We start from the raw sequence: 19,486 nt of genomic DNA, 5'->3' as shown, positions 1-19,486 counted from the left end.
TGCAGGATCAGAGACCGGCAAGGCAGGCGGGAAACATTGGAGTCCTCTATCACTGAAGCAAGCAAGCCTCATGTTCAGTTTAAGCTGCCTGGCTGCCGACCGCCATCTTGGCTGGCAGTTAATTTGCATATCGCTCTGATTAGCCAATGGGAAGGGTAGCAGTTGTACGCTAATTACCATGTTTCTCTTTTATTAGATAGGATATACTTATACTAATATTATTGTTCATGTACATATTATTATATATTATAAAACATAGATATTAATAGATATATATTAGGAAATATAGATGTTATATGTGTACACATATACATATACTAGAGGCTTGGTGCATGAAATTTGTGCACAGGAAGGGGGGGTGTTCCTCAGCCCAGCCTGTACTCTCTCCAGTCTGGGACCCCTCGGGGGATGTCTGACTGCGGGATCGGGCAAACCAGCTCCCCTGCTGTCCCGATCGCCCCCAACTGTCCTCCCCTGCCAGCCATCTTGTGGTGGCCATGTTGTGATGACATAGTGGTGGCGATCTTGTGGCAGCCATCTTGTGATGATGTGGGGGCAGCCATCATATGACGATGTGGGGGCGACCATCTTGTGTTGGCCAATCTTATGACAATGTGGGGGTGGCCATTTTGTGACAACATGGGGGTGGCCATCTTGTGGCAGCCATTTTGTGATAACATGGGGGAGACCATCTTGTGATGATGCGAGGGCACAAGAGCCACCTAGGATTTTATTAGTATAGATATTAATGAGATAAAGCATTTATAAAGTTAATGAATATATATAGTTGTAAAATGAACAAATACATTTGCACTTAAACAAATATGCATATTTTTAGGTTGTAGACCTAGCAGGGGTTGGTCAAGTATGGCCCATGGGCCAAATCCAGACTTTTGTAAATAAACTTCATTGGAATACAGTTGCTCCCAATCATTTATGTACTTTGTAGGTTATTTTTGCAATACAGAGGTACAGCTGAGTAGTTGTGCCAGAGGTCATGGCTAAAATATTTATTATCTGACCATTTACAGAAAATGTTTGCTAATTCCTGATCTATAGGATAAATTCTAAGCTTTCTAGCAATGCCTTAACTCCCTACTGACCCTCTTCCCCTCCCTCATATGTGTCTGCTACATAAAGCTGTATGTGCATTTACCTGAATATTAAATATAATTTTGTATCTCAGTGCTTTATGCTGTTTTCTTTCCCTGAAATATCACCCCAACTGCATCTCCTTTGCCTGGTGGAATTTAATATCTGTTATTTAAATCTAACTTAGTTCCCAATTCTTCCTACTTCAGTTTTTCACTAAGATAGAGTTAATCACTCTGTTCTTTGGACTATTTCTGTATAATAACCATTATGCTATACAGGAATACCTATATAGTATTTGTCAGTGTTCTTATCATGCTATTAAAATGCCTCTGTACCTTCTATCCAAAGGACATTGGACATTTTAAACACTTTGCTATTTCTGTTTGAAACATTTTGATATTTTTAAAATTTGAATGTGTCTTATAAATGATCTAGAAATTTGATTTGGTAGTATTTCTTTCCATCTTTCCTTTTCTGGAAAGGAAACTATTGGAAAAACAGTAGTTTTAAATGTATATGTTCCAATTTTTGACATTTAGATTCAAGGAAGTTCTTTATGTCTTGATTCTATTCTTGTACTGCAAGCTCATTGAGAAAGGGTCTTTGCGTTATTTACCTCTGAAGATGATGGTATTAAAGTGTTCTCTGCATCATAGACCAAGTGTCTCATGTTGAGCTAAATACTAAGTAACTTTTATTGCTCAGTGACATAATTTCAGGTAGTAGTCCCTAGAATTAGTAAATGAGTGGTCATGCACAATCAGAGAGTCAACAGCATCATGTGTTTATGTTCCAAGAAAAGTATTTTGTTGTGTGAACTTCAGTAACTTCAGTTGGAAGTAGCTAAGTTGAAAATTCTTTCAGAATTTTTGTTAGACTTTGAAGATAATGTGGGGATGTAAGGGAAATGAAAGGGAAAGAAAGGTTTAGGATTTTCCTGAAATAAATTGTACTGGAAAGCAGATAATGTTTTAAGTTTTAGTATTAAAGTGGAATAATATTGTAGAAAACTGCGTGAGACTTGAAACAATAGACTGACAAATCATGAAGTCTGTTGAGTGACAGTGTTAAATAAGTGGATTATGTTATCTGGAATATTAAAACATCAAGGCTTTGTACCATTTGAAAGTACATTCTTCTGAGAATAAAGGACAGCCATCAAGCTTTACGTTTTTTCTTTGAAGGTGTTGAGAGAGAAAAAGAGAATCTGGAGAAGCAGATGTCGGAACTAAGAGTCCAGCTGAGCTTCAGTGCCATGGCCTCTGAGCTGGAAGAAGCGAAGCGGTGCATGGAGCGGAAAGACCAGGAGAAAGCACATTTGGCAGCACAAGTGGAGGTGACTTTGCTGGTTTTAAGCCATATTCAAAAGACTTTAGTTTTGTTTCACAGAATTGCTTAATGCATATTTTATATGACGCCTAAAGGCCCAATGCACGAAATTCATGCAAGAGTAGGCCTTCCTTCCTCTGGCTGCTGGCACCCAGGCTTCCCTCGCAGCCCCCGACTTCATCAAGAAGGATGTCCAGTCTAATTAGCATATTATTATTATAGAGTGTGATATTTTATGAATGCTAGTTTGGGTATAGATAATGTAAGGTTATATAGAAATTTCTATGGATTCATTTCTTTTTCAGTTGGATCTCACAGACAGGAATCTATTAAACTTGAAAATATTTTTGTTCTAGTATCAATTGAGCTCTTCCTACAGATGGAAGGGACCATTCTTCTCTGAAGGGACAGTAAAGTATCATTTATTTTGGGGGTGAAAATGGCAGAAGGCACAGCAGAAAGGTATTACTGATATTTCATCTTTGAAACCATACAGGCTTTCAAATCTCTAGCTGTTCTGCATGAGGGAGAGTTGTGATGTCTGTATTAATTCAGGATTGTATAGTAATTGTGAATGATGTAATCATGAGTGAAGTGTAAGTAGGCAGCTACTATTTCCTGCTCACCTTTTTTTCTGGCACAGATGGGGCAATTATCAGAAAATATTAAAAATCAAAGGAAAGAACTTCATTTAAAGAAAATGGTTTAATTTCAATTATCATTATGCAAATTAGATCAAACATGGATGACACACTTGGAAGTACTAGTAGATCTGTATCAGTCCTCTGTGTGGTTTTATTAGTGAAGCTGTGTTTTACTTGTAATAAGTTGCCACATTTGAAGAGTTCCTAAATTATAATAAAAGTTAGAAAATTGCTGTTAAAAGCATCAAACTTTATATCATCCAAAGGAAATATTTAATGTGACTCTAGTCTAGTTTCTCTTTCATCTTGTCATTGAGTCAATAGAAAATGTATTTTAGGTTTGGTTCAAGATTCAAATTGTAAAGATAATGAAATATTGACATACTCTTTGCAAAGCCCTCTACATGTTTAATAATTTCTTATCAGAAATATTTTCAGAACATTTGTAATTGTAGGGCTTTTAAAGTTTGTTTCATGGATATTATTGTAGCCTTTGATCCTGCTGACAAAAGTGCTAAAATATGATTATTTTGCCCAAATTAAGTGTTTTTAAAAAACTATACTAATGCAGATCAAAGGTAGAAAATCTCATTGCTAAGCTGTTTATGACCACATGTTGGTCTCTTCTCCTTCCATCCCTCCTTCCCTCCCCTTTCTTCCTTCCTTTCTTTCCATTATATGTGTGTGTTTCATTTACCACTAATGGAATAAATTGAAAAAAGATCTTTGAATCTGAAAAACAATTGGAAAGAGAGGTTGAACATTACTCACAAATCAAATACTTAATGACTGTATTATGTGCTAGGTACTATTCTAAATGCTAGTGACATAGCAGTGAACAAAAACCCAGCAGATTTCCTTTTCCCTATGCAGGTGACTTTCTAAAATTGATGCAGAAAATTCTTTGAATTTGTCTCAAGTCTTAATTCAAAATCCTTTTGGATGATAAAAGAGTTTTTCCCCAGTTGCCATTGAAAAGGTAGTAATAAGAAGACATTGTTCATCTTGGAAGAAATAACTATTAACCAGTTTTATTTTTTTTCTTATTTTTCAAAAATGAAATAATTAAATTACATCAGTTGTTTCAGATTTAGTGACACTTACGATTATGACTTGTTTGTATTTCATACCTTGTGGAGGCCCATTGAATATCTTTATTCCCAAGCTATTAGTGAAATCTAGTGTAGACTTTGTGAGAGATAAATCATGGATCAATTTAACTCTCAACATTTGGGAATTTTATTGAAATTTAATTCAAAAGCATTTACTGGTAATCTCTGCTTTATTTTTAGAAAGTTTTAGGTTATATGGGGTATTGTCTTATACATTCTATAAAAAATGTAAATTAATTTTCTTTAGTTGTTTTTGAAGGGCCAAATATAAATAAGATGTGCAGAATGAGATTATTGGTCAGGCTCAAGAACATTTATATAGTTACATGCCTTTTAGTTTGTTTGATCATTGTCTTTATCCTTTACTTGACTTTCTAACACCTCTCCTACAGAAACTCAAACACAGTTTTGTCAACTAATTCTTTTCTTAAACTTCCCTAATCCCATCTGTTTTTTCTTTGTTCCAGTCATCCACTGCTTCTCTAATGTCCTTCTTTTGTGCAAACCTAAACCTTATTCTTTCTGAAGCATTCTTGGATTATATCAATTACAAGCCTTCCTCCTGAACCATCCTTTGTCCACATCTCTGGTGTTCTTATGGCATCTTTCTCACACTGTATTAGAGTCATCTGGGATATTTCTTTAAGATTTAAAAATGGGTTGAAATAAGGAGAAATGGGGCTGCAGAAGAAAGCTTCCCTGGTATGAAGACAGATTAAACTCTGATGTCCTTCCTTACCTTAGTGGACATTGTGCATGAAGGCCTCATCCTCACATCTGGAAACTTGAGTTTTCTGTGTCCTAGAATTAATGTGATCTGGGAGTCTGGTTCATATTAACAGTAAAACTCACAAGAGAGCAATATATGAGTGCCAGTTCATTGATGTACCCTGCTGGAGGCCTCTACTGATATATATATTTTTTAAAAAAATATATTTTATTGATTTTTTTTTTACAGAGAGGAAGGGAGAGAGATAGTCAGAAACATCGATGAGAGAGAAACATCAATCAGCCGCCTCCTGCACATCCCCCACTGGGGACGTGCCCGCAACCCAGGCACATGCCCTTGACCGGAATCGAACCTGGGACCCTTCAGTCCGCAGGCCGACGCTCTATCCACTGAGCCAAACCGGTTTCGGCTCTCTACTGATATTTAATTACTGTTCTCCTATGCAGAGCACTAGTTTCTCAATTTTCTATACCTGGGTTTTGGAAAGCTGAATTAGTAACCAAAAAATTGCTTGATGAACACAGAATCAGAGAAAAATGATGTCTAACGGACTGTTTGTTCATGCCTATGGTAAGGCTTCCCCACCCTCCATCTCTGTTTACAGAGTTCTTGTGAGCGGAAATCATGTTTACTTCACCAGATTCTTTCTTCATTTCTGGAATGTGTTGAACTGACTTTTTTTTTTTGTCTTTCTAACAATCTTCTCTGCTTTCACTCTGATGCTCAATCTTCTGTTTACATTTTCTTTTGATACGTTGCTGTGCAAAGGTTTTGCTCCTGGCCATTTACCAGTATGCACTGATGTTACAATTCAAACTAGTGGCATTCTGGGAGCCACTTATGAATTAAAGACATCTCTTTTCAGATCATTGATGAGTGTGGATTAAGGACCAGGTCTTGCCTCTGAATCCCTTTGTGCTCTCCTTTAGTGTCTTACCCATATTGGGCACTGAATGAATGATTGTTGACTGAAATAAAATACTAAAGAGCATTTTTTATGGTTATATTTTAAAGCTAACATTGTTGTCCAGTCATTCCTTAAAAGCACATAATTTCTGGAAGAGTTGTCAGTATTCAAGAGGACCTTTGTTCTTTCTCACTAATTGCATTAGTTTTTGTTGATCCAGAATATATATTTTAAGCAGTTATTTTACACTGGGGGAAAAACAGTGAAAATAGCTTGTAAAAAACCCAAATGAAAGCTATGTTTGAGTTTGCATAATTTACCCTTCAAATTGTACCTAAGATTTTAAATCTGTATGTGCGTAGAAAATACTGAGTGCATTTTTTCCCCCTCTAAACTTGAGTTGAACCTCATTAACCTTGATAGGCTATTTGTATTCATAAGAATTTCAAGCATCCTTGATCAATGATTCCCCCTGATTTAATCTCAGCCTCCATCTTCCATCAATTTATTCTTCTTGGAAAAAAAATTTGACTTTTAAATTCAATGAACTTCAAAGAAAGAAAAAAACAAAGTGCTGTACATAATTTAGATTAATTGTTGAAAGTGATAATTGAGTGACAACTGACATGATTACACATTAGCATAAACTTGGGACTTAATGCCAACATTTACTTTTAAGAACAGAAAGGGTAGTGGAGAACAAATGGTAATCGATAGTAACTTTTTAAGTCTCATGCTCTACCGACTGAGCTAGCCGGGCTCGATAGTAACTTTTTAAAAATGATTAGTACAGTAGGAACTGAAGGAAGGGTCCTTTTACCATGTTTTTAGGTTAGACCCTTTTTAAAAAATATATATATTTTATTGATTTTTTACAGAGAGGAAGGGAGAGGGATAGAGAGTTAGAAACATTGATGAGAGAGAAACGTCGGTCAGCTGCCTCCTGCACACCCCCTACTGGGGATGTGCCCCCAACCAAGGTACATGTCCTTGACTGGAATTGAACCCGGGACCCTTCAGTCCGAAGGCCGGCGCTCTATCTACTGAGCCAAACCAGTTAGGGCAGTTAAACTCTTTTGATTCTTGCATTTCTTATATAAAGCTGTCTACTTTACTATGCAATAATGCCCCCTTCAATACTACTTTGAAACCCTTCTTAAAGGCCTATGGTCTTAGTCCGCTTAATTACCCTGTCTCAATTTCCTATTTCCTATTTCCACTGCATTGGAAGTGGGGTTCTTGGGATGCCCCTGGAATAATCATTTCTAGAGACCCCCACGGGAGGATGAGATATGGTAGAACGCTTTATTTCTATAGAATTGCTTCCCTTGGTTCCTAAAATCCCATTTTCCTTAGTCCAGTCATAGAAGAATTGTAGCTGGAGTTTCAGTAAAGGTAGAAGCAAAGCCAATGTCCAGAGTTTCCTTTCAATGTTGAAGCAGGGTCCAATTCAGCATCAGGGTAGTTACAGCCTATTAGTCCATTGTGGGTGGGGTCCCTATGGCTGTGGGCCATATGGGCAAATGCAGAGAAGTAGTAGCAAAAGAACCCCACAAGCCAGGAGACAAGTTTCCTTGAGAAAACTTGTCTCCTGAGAGCAAAAATTTCTTTGTTTAGGGATTAAGTATCCCAAATCTTCAAGGGCTTGCAGTGGCCATGCCCATTCTGGCCAACAACCTCTTCCCCTGGTATGATTGCCTGTCACCCCAACTTTACTGGGCATGCATCTATCTTCTCTTTGTCCAGTTCCCTTTCCCAGTGATTTGCAGGGAACTTGCCTATAATGTCTGGCCTTCACTTTGCTCCTTTTCTATTATTAATAACTAGCTAATTTCAACAGGATCATTATTGTACTTCTTTTTATCTTAATAACTAGAGGCCCAGTACATGAAATTCGTGCATGGAAGTAGGGGCTCCCTCAGCCCGGCCTGCACCCTCTCACAATCTGGGACCACTGGCTCCTAACCGCTCACTTGCTGCCTTCCTGATCGCCCCTAACTGCCTCTACCTGCCTGCCTGATCACCCCTAAATGCTCTCCCCTGCAGACCTAATCACCCCTAACCACCTTTGCATCGGCCCCCGCCACCGTGGCTTTGTCTGGAAGACGTCCAGTCTATCCAGTCTAATTAGCATATTAACCTTTTATTAGTATAGATTTCTTCCTTATCTAGGTACATGTTGTAAAATTAGGTATTATCCAAGTACTAAATAATTTTTAATTGGATTAGATTATAAAGAAAATAAATATTGGCAGCAAAACTTTATAGACAGGCTAAATTTGTCAAATCTAGTGGAGAAGAGGTCTTCTTGTTAATACAATATAGTGTATTATGTCTGGACACTGATTCACACCCCATTTCTGGGGTCTGTTGTTTTTTTGTTTTATTTGTTTAGTGAATTGTTTGGGGTAGTTCAGTGAAACCTATTTTCTCCTATAGTGTGTAGTCACTTCTCAGGGGATGCAGCCTTTTTTTTTTTTTTTGAGATTATGGTATTACATACGTGTCCTTATCTCCCCATTGCCCCCACAACCTCCCACTCATGCCCTCACACCCCCTCCCCCCGCCCCAGTGCCTGTGTCCATTGGTTAGGCTTATAGACATGCATGTAAGTCCTTTGGTTGATCTCCCCCCTTTACCCCCACCCTCCCCTAGGTTTATCAGTCTGAGGTTTGATGGTCTGATTGATATGCTTCTCTGTCCCTGCATTAAAAAACTGTGGTACAGCTACACAATGGAATACTGTGCTTTGATATATGGGCAGTTTTCAGGCTACCAGGGATGATTGTGGGTTTAGCTGGATTCTCTCTGTCTAGTTTCCTGATTTCCAAATTAAACCTCTGGCTAGTCTGAGTCTGTTGATACCTAGTTATTAGCTTCTTTGCTAATTGCTAGCTTATTGTTCTTTTTTATTTTTGTTTTTGACAGTCTGATTCAATTAGACTTGGGTGTGTTTTTTTTTCTGGGGTAGGGTGTTATCAGTCTTTGGGGGCATTCTCTGATCCCCCAAAGAGGGTTCTTCTTAGCTGTCTTTGCTCTTGATTTTCTCTATTAAAATTAAAGCTGATCTGTCATTTCACTGGTTGCTACTAGTACTATGGAAATTACCAGCCTCTTAAATGTTCACCCCCAAGATTTCCATTGTTTTTGATATCAGCCTTAGGCATGAATTTCCTAACGCTCTGTTACAAAGAAAGTCAGTTCTTCTCAGTTTTTAAGACCATTTCTCTTTCTCACCAGAGCCTCTGCATCACTGCAGTGGAGTGGAGTTCAGGGACTGTAGCCTACTTCCCACTGGAGGACACTACAGCTCTTCAAATGTGGTGCTGGTGCAGAAGGTGGTCTCTGACCTTTTCAACTTGCCCTTTCTCTTATGGAACCTTTACTGTAGACCTACTGTGCCTACAAATGGGGCCTGTTGGAGGAAGGGAACCTCAGTCCTTTGGCTGTGCTTGTTTGAAATAGAGCTTCTGCAACACTGACCAGGGGCTCTACTGCTCTGAGGGTGAATCTGTAGCCTCAGACTAGGGGTTGGCATAGAGTAAGCCTGTCTTCTTGGCTATACCTGGCTGGAGTGGTTTCAGTCACACTGCGCTGGGGAAGGAGCTATGGGAACGGGTTGCAGCTCAGATGCCACAGACTCTCATTCTCACCAAGATTTAATAGATTTTTTAAAATAAATGTTTCTCCATTTGTTCTGTGCCCTTAAGATAATTTCCAGATACATTAAATGATTTTTATTATTTAAATGATTTTTACCAGTTGAATGGTCATTTTGTTGGGAATAGGGTCTTTTAAGCTCCTTACACTGTCATTCTGGAAGAATTGCTCTCTGGGAGAAATAGTGTATTGGTTAGAAGAAAATATCCATTGTGAATCACAGAGAGTCAAAAAGATGGAAAATATAGTAAGTGCACATCACTTAATGGTGTCAATAGGTTCTGTGACTTTAAGTGAAACAACATACTAGTATAATGAAATCAGTTTAACCATAGGCTAATTGCTATAAGTATGAGTAAGTTCCCATAGCATCTCATAAGCATTATAACAAAACATGTTGAAAAAAAATGATAGTATTTCAGGGCTTACTGTACAGAAAAGTTTGTAAAAGTTATATGGGACATAGTGAAAAGGTCTGAAGTTCTAATATGTATGTAATTGGAATTCTAAAAGCCAAAGAGAGAGTGGAACAGAAGCAATATTTGAAGAGAATAGACAGCAATCCACATAATTAAGAAGTTCTGAGAACCCCAAGCAGGACAAATATAGTGAAAATCACAACCATATATATCACATTAAAATTAGTAAAACCAAAGAGAAAGAGAAAAACCTCAAATGCATTTAGAGGAGGAGGTAGACACATTACCTTAAAAGATCAAAATGGAAACTTTCTGGTATCTTCAAAGCACTAAAAGAAAGTAATTGCCAACCTAGATCCATACCCATTAAAAATATCCTTCAAAAGTGAAGGTGAAGTAAAGGTATTTCTGGACAACAAAAACTGATGAATTCAGTTTCAATAGAACTTCAGTAAGGAAAATACTAAAGGTAATTTTTTTGAAGGTGAAAGGGAGAACAAAAATCAGGGAATGAAGATAATAATGTAAATGTAAATGTATTTTACTACCAATGAACTATAAATTTAAAAATGGCTAAGGTGGTGAATTTTGTGTTATGTGCATTTTTCCACAATAAAAAAATAATAATAATAATAATCTATTTATTAACTCAGTAGACATACAAAGGGATAGCTTTAAGGGATGTTTCTTTAATCAGCCACTCAAGATTCAGACAAAGCAAAACCATGTGCTCTCTATACCAATAAGAATTCAAGACATGGCTCCAACCCAATTTCACACCATCCAGTCACAATGCCACCTGTTGAGTTCTATGTATGGTATAGTTAAAATTAAATAAGATTTAAAATGAAAATGAAAAACTCAGTCACACTGACCTCATTTCAGGTGTTCAATAGGTATATATGGCTAACACTGATATAAAACATCACTGCTGAAAGCTGAAAGTGCTACTGGACAATGCTAATCTAGAACAACCACTAATTAATATCAATATAATGACTTGATATTCTCTATAATTTTATTTATTTTTTGTTAATCCTTACCAGAGGATATTTTTTCCATTGATTTTTATTGAGAGTAGAAGGGAGGGAGGGAGAGGGAGAGAGAGAAACATCGCTGTGAGAGAACATCAATTGGTTGCCTCCCGCACGGACCCTGACTGGGGCTGAGATCAAACCTGCAACCCAGGTAGGTGCCCTTGATTGAGGCTTTTGGTAGTTAGTTTATGTGTGCCACGAGAAGAACTTTATTGGACCTTTAAAGCTACACTGAAAAAAAAAAGTAACCAATGAATCATATTTAGCCACATTGCTCCTAAAAAAATGTATTGTCCTATTTATTTTTATTGAGAACAAAAAGTTTTTTTGCACTCAAGTAAAATTTATGCAATTTACTTTTAAAATTAAAAGAGAGACAATATACATAATCAACATTAGGAACAAGAAGGGGCCCTAACCCTAGCCAGCCGGTTTGGCTCAGTGGATAGAGCATTGACCTGTGAACCAAAGGGTCCCGGGTTCGATTCTGGTCAAGGGCATGTACCTTGGTTGCAGGCTCCTCCCCAGCCCAGGCCCTGGTCAGGGCACGTGCAGGAGGCAACCAATCAATGTGTTTCTCTCACATCAATGTTTCTTTTTGCCTTTCCCTCTCCTCTACTCTCTCTAACAATCACTGGAGCCCTAGCTGGTTTGGTTCAGTGGAAAGAGCGTCAGCCTATGGACTGAAGGGTCTCAGGTTCGATTCTTGGTAAAGGGCACATGCCCTTGTGGGCTCAATCCCCAGGGGGGTGTATGCAGGAGGCAGCCAATCAATGATTCTCTCTCATCATTGATGTTTCTATCTCTCTCTCCTTCTCCTTTCCTCTCTGAAATCAATAAAAATATATTTTAAAAAATCAATGGAAAAATATTCTTGGATGAGGATTAAAAAAAAAAAAGAAGGGGCTCTACCAATAGATACAAAGGAGAAGAAAAATTTGGTGGCCAGTGTGGGTAAGTGGTTAGAGTGTTGGCCTGCACACTGAAAATTGCTGTTCTATAATAATGCACAGCCATAATATTATGTGACATTTAGTTTCTCCTCCTCACTATGTTATTAGAAATAAAATGTTTCTTTAGTTGAACCATATCATTTATCTTAGTCCTGTCAGCTGCCACATCAAAATTGGTAAGACACAGGTGTTTATCATTCATTGATACCTGCTTTGGCCTATCATATGTCATAACAGATATATATCCACAGGTTGTTCTACCACCATGAAAAGCAGTCCTAAATACCATTCTGCTTCAAGTAGAGCAGTTTTGTCCTATTTATATGCAAATGTTCTCCTCTTAAAGTGCCTACTTTAGTTAAACATCAGAGTTGCAGAGTTACAATTAATAGTCCAATCGAGCAAGAAAAATTAAGAAAACACAAATGTACTTAGGGATTTGTGTGCCAGGGTCAGAACTTCCCTAGTGTGCTGCTGGGGTCTAGATGTTAATTACATGTTCCCTTGTGTTTTAAGTTAAACAATCTGAAGAAATGTGTATTTAGTGTTCCTCATAGTGAACATTATGGCTAATGAAACAGAAGTTAATATTTTATTTCTTCACAAAGAGATGAATGTATTTAATTAATTGAACATTATTTTCTGTACTTTGCTTAAGCTTAGTATTATGTTTCATTAAAAAGTACAAGGAAATTGTAGTTGTATGAAGCAGATATGTTCTCATAGGATTTATGGAGAAATAATTATTTTTAATCATTGAGAAGTCTGAGGAACCTATTATATGAAATTAATATTCTTTGTGCATCTCTGCTTCATTTGGCAAACAAGTGATAATAGTACATGTGGTCAAAATTGGTTTGATAGAAAAGAAAGAAGGTTATATTTTTAAAGGAAGGATATTTGTGATGTGGTTACTACAGTCTTCTATGACTGATCCTTAACTAATTAAGTGTTTTGAAACATTTTTTAAAGATTATTAATATGAGTTTTTGCATGGTTAAAAAATAATCGACTCACAGATTTCAGTATATATTCTAGATTTAACCAACAGTGACTTTAAAAAAAGTTTTAAATAGGATGATTCCTGTGGCCTAATTTAGCTACATGTAGGAATATTTTGGGACTACCCTACTTGTTTTGATTGATTTATTTTATTTGAAGAGACTTGCCTTAGTTCTCTTGACTGTGGAAAATTGATTAGTTATCCTCTCAGTATCAGTTCATAAAGCACCTAAATTATACCAAAATGAATGAGTTCATCAAAACATGCAAGAATATGTCAAGCTAATTTCCCAATAGAGGTGAGTGGGGCATGTCTTAATTAAGAATCTGAGACTTTCAGGTGAAATCTTATTAAATCTGTTAGTTCTTTTGTTTACTCAGTAAAAGCAAAACTTTATATTTAGCTTTTAGTGTGGGAAATAGAACTGCTCTAGGTATTTTATGCAATAGTTGTTTATATTATTGGCAGAGCTGACCCTGCCTAGGCTTCCAAGAAAGTAGAGATTCACTGCAGAACAAAATAAAGTATGTCTCTATGACCTCGCTGGCCAGCAGCAAAAGGCTAAATTAGCAAGTATATGGTCCCTGCCTCACTTCCACATGCTGTATCTCTCTACACTGCGTCTAATTTGGCCTCAAAACCTAGCTCAAGGGAATGCTGCGCTTTTGGTTTTGCAGCCTCCATGAAATAGGAGAATATATTAGCAGGAGGTGGGGAGAGAGGCCTGCTATTGGGTCAGTAATCAGGTTTCCTGTAGTTGAGAAAGAACTCTGCCTTGTATTTTTCATAGCCCTCGAACCCAGCCTGTGCCTGTAGTTGACATTCAGTGAATGCTGGTTGAATTAATGGTAATCCCAATATGAAGTTTATAAATACATGTCCATCCATTAGTAACATTATATTCATTCTGTAGTTTTTGTTTGTTTGTGTGTTTTTGTTTTTTTTGGTTGGGATTTTTTTTTTAAGCTTCCTGTCTATTTTAGTTTAGTTAAAACTAAATAATCTATAAATGCAATTAACTGGCCACATGGGAATTAAAATGTTCCATTATGCTGGAAAATAGTTTGATTTCAATACCAAAAATGTAAACAAAATGTTACTGTTTTGTCCTGTGCAAGAGTCAGCCACCTTCCTCACTGGGTATTTGCATCTCATTTTGGATATAATGTCCCTGTTCTCTCAATCAGTGTTTTCATCTTGTTCCTGCGTTAAGGACGTCATATTTGGGGCTGGAATTAGTCTAATCCTTGTTCACAGAATTAGTATTAAGGATAATTAATTGAATTATATTTCAGATGGTGTTCTGCTTGAGGCATGTTTGCTATTTACTAGCTTTATTTTAGTTCTTTGTGTTTTTTGTTGTTTATGTCCCTGTTTTGGTTCTTGTAAAGAACTGAGCTTTCAAACCTCAGAGGCAAGGTAGGGGAGGGTGGGAGTTAGGGCGAGATATCAACCAAAGGACTTGTATGCATGCATATAAGCATAACCAATGGACACAGACACCAGGGGGGTGAGGGCAGGAGCAAGGGCGGCAGGCAATATGGGGATAAGGACACATATGTAATACCTTAATCAATAAAGAAAGGGGGAAAAAAAGAATTGAGCTTTATTTGCCTATATGCTTTAAGCATCATTTCTGTCTTAGTGTATCATTTTGATACACTCATATAGTTGCTGCTTTTCACTGTACTGCGTTTCTAGAAACTGTACTGTAAAATAGATCATTCTATTGTGGTTTGTATGTTTTTATATGAGAAATACTATAATTATGAATTGTGTTTCCAACTGATGAATTTTTACTAAAACAGTATGCTTAAAATGAACTTGTCACCAGAGACAAGATGTAAAAACTCAATCTTTATAATAATTGAAATGGAAAATTCTTTATTGTCAGTAAAATGAGGATAATCCAAACTCACATAATTTTACAGTGTACATGTTTACTCTAGTATACTAAAATATGTGTGTATATCTACAACAATTCCATTAGATATATTCAGTGTATCTAAAAATGACAGACTAGCTATTATAAACATTATAATAGCTAATATTTCCCCCTAGAATTTAGAAGGGGGGCTTTCTCAGATATTATTAAACTGTTTAGGAAAATTGACCAAGTGACTTCTTCACTAATTTTTCATTAGTAAATAGAGGCTTTACAATGATTGTATTTCTATATCGCTTGGCCCTAATTTGGGATTATTTTTTTTTCAAACATTGCAGAATCAGATTATTTTGAATTTTTACAAAAGGCTTTATTTGTGAACGTTGGGAAGAGGTGTCTTATTTATTAACAAGATATTTTCTTGTTAATTTTCCCCTTCTTCCCCATTATCAATCCCCTTTTCCTACTAACCCCAATATTAAGGGCTCTTTAGTCAAGAAAGAAGGCATTAAAGGGCATCAGAAGGCAGGAGGGTTAGCCACACTCTTGCCTTGGTGGAGGGTGGTGTGTGTGAGTTCTGCGATTGGCTGGTGTGGGCATTCATTTTCGATCTCTGTTGTCTCTCTTCTCTGTACCTCCTTCTCTTTCTCTCTCTGTCTTTCTCTTTATTACTTTCAGTAGTAACTGTTGAATTATCTTCTTTTTTGTTCCCTTTTCCACCACCTAATGATGTTAGCTCAGGGCTCTTTTTTTTTTTGGAGAAAAAAATCATTGTTATAAAGCATTATATAGCCAGATAAAAACACTGGGAAATAGATGTAAGTATAGATTAGGCTGTATAAATTGGGAAGAGAGACAGAATTTGATATGGAGAAGAAAGAATTGCTCATATATATGACGTTTATTAAAAATATCTTTATGTGCCTGTCTCCCTAACCAGGCTGTGTGGTTCTCTGGAGCAGTAGAATGCAGAACCATGCCGTCTTACTTATCTTCGGATCTCAGCCCCTTGGATGTTGCTCAGTGCAGTAAATATGTATTGGACTGAATGGAACCATACCTGTATTTTCTTCAGAAAGACTGACAAGGGTTTTTTTCCTTCTTTTCCTTTCGAGTCTCTTAAATGCCATTGGTTCTTATCTGTTATAAGCCAGCTTCATTGAATTTGATTGCTGAAATTGAATTCAGATAAGAGAAGAATTGGTTCTAAAAATCCATTCGTGCTTTAAAAGGATGGTCTTCAATTATTTTTAATGTCATCATAATATTTTAATATCCTAGTGTTAGCATAATGTCCTTTGATAATTAATCTTTCTCAAACATGGATCTGGTCATGCTATTCTCTTACTGAAAAACCCTTTGAAAGCTTACAGTGGATTAGCATCCCCCAACCCAATTTCTGACCTTATTTTCCAATGTCTTTTTAACCCCCTTGAACTGTGACTCTTTACAAACAGCCACCAATGGCCCACTTTGTGGCTTTCATTCATGCTATCATGTCTTGCTTTAGTTTTGTGGTGGGATCTAATGAGATAATTGTTTAAAACATTTACATAATTCATTGCACTACTCAAATACTCAATATATTTCAGTAGTAGCTGTAATTTTTTATTTATTATTATTATTATTAGCTCCTTTTCATTTAAATCTCAGCTCATGTGTCGCCTCCTAGGAGAATCCCTCCCCAGCCACACTGTAGAATATAGACCTTTTCAGGTAACTGTCTATCACATTTTAGCATCCAGGACTATTCATGTTGTAATTTAGCTGTGAATAGCTCCCATTTAGATGATTAGCTTCTTTGGTGTTGAAGCTAGGTCTTATTAACCTTTCCATATGTGCCTAACACACTGGGTTTGTTGGGGGAAAAATGGATACCTCTCATGATTACTGCTTGTTAATAAAGTTAATTTACAACACAGTGGTAAAACTTTTAAGTAAGTGAAGGAGGTTAAACTACTATCACGAGGGTTTTCTGATCTCATTTTAGAATCTGTCACATAAATAAGTGCATAGTTCTCAATTTACTGTTGTGTTTGCATGGACAAAGGAGTGACTCATCTCTTCCAGGCTGCATTGAATTCAGCAAACTGAGCAAAGCGAACCTATTGCTAAGAAAATGAAGCTTGTTTTCGAGGCATTATTTTGTATCTTTGCCATAATGTCAAACCATAACATTAATCAAGAGCGAAACTTTATTTAAGCCATAGTTCAAAAATAATGCAATCTGGGACTGAACAATCTGCCATTAGCCTGAGGGAGTTGGTAAATGCTTCCAGTCTCCATTTGTAGGTGCCTTGGTACAGTGCAGATGATATTTATTGTTTGTTCAGCTCGCAGCATCATCTCAGCCTCCCTAACCCCATCTTATTTGGACACATGATCTTGTCATGTTAACTTTGTCATCCCAGGTATTTGGAAACTAAGGTGCAAGAAGAGCAGCTTCTGGGCCACATTGTAAGCACTTATTTCTCAATTTGTCACTCCCTTCCAAAGCTTTACAATAGTGCCTTGATGTTAATGATTACAATATTATTTTACTTGTATGAAATGTTATATAAAAGCAGTGTCCTCTCATTTTTAAAGTTAAAAATAGATCTACATGCCCTGGCCAGGATGGCTCAGTTGGTCAGGACACATACCCAGGTTGAGAGTTTGATACCTGGTTGGTGCACCTAGGAGGCAACCCATAGATGTTTCTCTTTCACATTCATCTCTCTCTCTCTCTCTCTCTCTCTCTCTCTCTCTCTCTCTCTCTTCACCTCTCTAAAATCAATAAAAAAATTTTAAACATTAGATCTGCACCTATTCTATCCAAATTAAAAATATGTATGAATTATGATGGTTTAGTGAAAGTTCTAAATGTATTATTGATCAACTCTGCTTTAGGGAAGCTAGATTTTTAAGAGCTTGGGTTATATTATGGATTAGATAAATATTTCAAATAAATTTCAGTTTATTTAAAAATCTACCCTACAGTGATTCATGTAAGCTTGAGATAAGTCCATCAACTAATAACAGTATTAGAGGCCCAATGCACAAAATTCGTGAAAGAGTAGGCCCTCCTTCCCCTGAATGCTGGCATCGGCCTCCTTCTGGCACCTAGTACCCGGGCTTTCCTCCGGCACCCGGGACCTGGTCTTCCCTCTGGTTGCTGGCAGGCACCCAGGATCCAGGCTTCCCTTGCAGCCCAGCTTTACCTGGAAGGTTGTTGGTCTAATTAGCATATTATACTTTTATTATTATAGACTAGAGGCCCAGTGCATGAAATTTGTGCACGGGGAGTGGAGGGGAGACTGAGAGGGGATCCCTCAGCCCAGCGGTGCCCCCTCTCACAGTCCAGGAGGCCTTAGGGGCAGGAGGTGACTTGCCAATCGGGGGAAGGCGACACCATTACACCCCTGCTGCTGCCACTGCAGACAGCACAAGCCTTGGCCAGCCCTGGTTACCTGCGCCTCGGGCGGCCCTGGGCGGCTGAGGGGCTGGGGGGTCTGGGGGTCTCCGGAGGCAGGCATGTGGAAAGGGCCCAGCCTTGCTGTGTGTCTGCCGCCCCGGTGGCGCTGAGGGGACTGGACGCTACCATCTTATGGCTGTGGGCACTGCCATCTTTGAGGGTGTGGCAGTCAATTAGCATATTCCCTCCTTATCGACTGTGAGTGCCACCATATTTGAGGCAGGGCAGTCAGTTAGCATATTCCCTTCTTATTGGTTGTGGGTGCCACCATCTTTGCGATGGTGTGAGGGTCGATTAGCATATTCCATTTTTATTAGAAAGGATGTTGATTTAGCTTGAATTCCCTTTATTTAGAGCCTTTTAACTGTACTCTGAAATATAGTGTAATTTGTACTGTTTGTCATCGTGCTCATTTTTTTGTATGAATTTTTATTTTAGCAAAATTTTAGGAAGTGAAATATTACATGATTGCTATGATAATCTGAAAATATTGATATTTATAGTTGGGCAAAATCCTGTCTTATTAAAATAATGCACATTGTTTTTCTCATCAACAAGGTCTTCTATCTATTTTATTGGTGTTCATTTGGACAATACATATTTCCCTGTTTTGGATAATGAAGTAGTTGGAAAAAGAAAATATTTTTATAAAAATTATTTTCAACTAATCTACACTAATATAACAGAAACATGCAAATTGGCCATCACGCTACACCCACCAGCCAATCAGGGCGAGTATGCAAATTAACCCAACAAAAATGGCCTTGTCCATAGCGGCCAGGCAGTGCTTGCGGCTGCTAGGGGCCAGATGGGAGACACAAACACACAGAGTCCAGCACCCAGCAGCCCCAAGCCCCGCTGTCGCGGTGCTGGGGCTGCTGGGTGTATCAGAGACATAAACCTGCAGAACTGGCACCCAGCAGCTCTGGCACCCAGCACCCCCAAGGCCAGCCACTGCGGTGCTGGGGCTGCTCGGGGCCTGATCGGAGACACAAACCCACAGGCCTGGCACCCAGCAGCCCCAAGGCCAGCCACTGCGGTGCTTGGGCTGCTGGGGGCCAGATCGGAGGCACGAACACGCAGGGAGGCCGGCACCCAGCAGCCCCAAGCCCCACCACCTCGGTGCTGGGCTGCTGGGGGCCAGATCGTAGACACAAATCCACAGGGGCAGAGGCAGTGGTGGTTAGAGGCGATCAGGCAGGCAGGGGAGAGCAGTTAGGGGGATCAGGCTGGCAGGGGAGCAGTTAGGAGGCAGGGG

At 38.2% G+C, this 19,486-nt stretch overlaps 1 protein-coding gene across 7 annotated transcripts in view; it reads left to right on the top strand.

The window, feature by feature from the left end:
- Positions 1-19,486, top strand: part of CEP128 (centrosomal protein 128kDa) — a 397,477-nt gene that overhangs the window by 109,486 nt on the left and 268,505 nt on the right. For all 7 annotated transcript variants that reach the window (XM_015558069.1, XM_015558067.1, XM_015558065.1 and 4 more), the window contains one exon: positions 2,280-2,431. In XM_015558069.1, coding sequence (XP_015413555.1) covers positions 2,280-2,431 — 152 coding nt within the window. The remainder of the gene's footprint in view (positions 1-2,279; positions 2,432-19,486) is intronic.

Source organism: Myotis davidii, unplaced genomic scaffold, assembly GCF_000327345.1.
Source record: "Myotis davidii unplaced genomic scaffold, ASM32734v1 scaffold309, whole genome shotgun sequence".
Classification (NCBI taxonomy): domain Eukaryota; kingdom Metazoa; phylum Chordata; class Mammalia; order Chiroptera; family Vespertilionidae; genus Myotis; species Myotis davidii.
The sequence above is the reverse complement of the archived record's forward strand: the minus strand, read 5'-3'. Positions and strand labels throughout refer to the sequence as shown.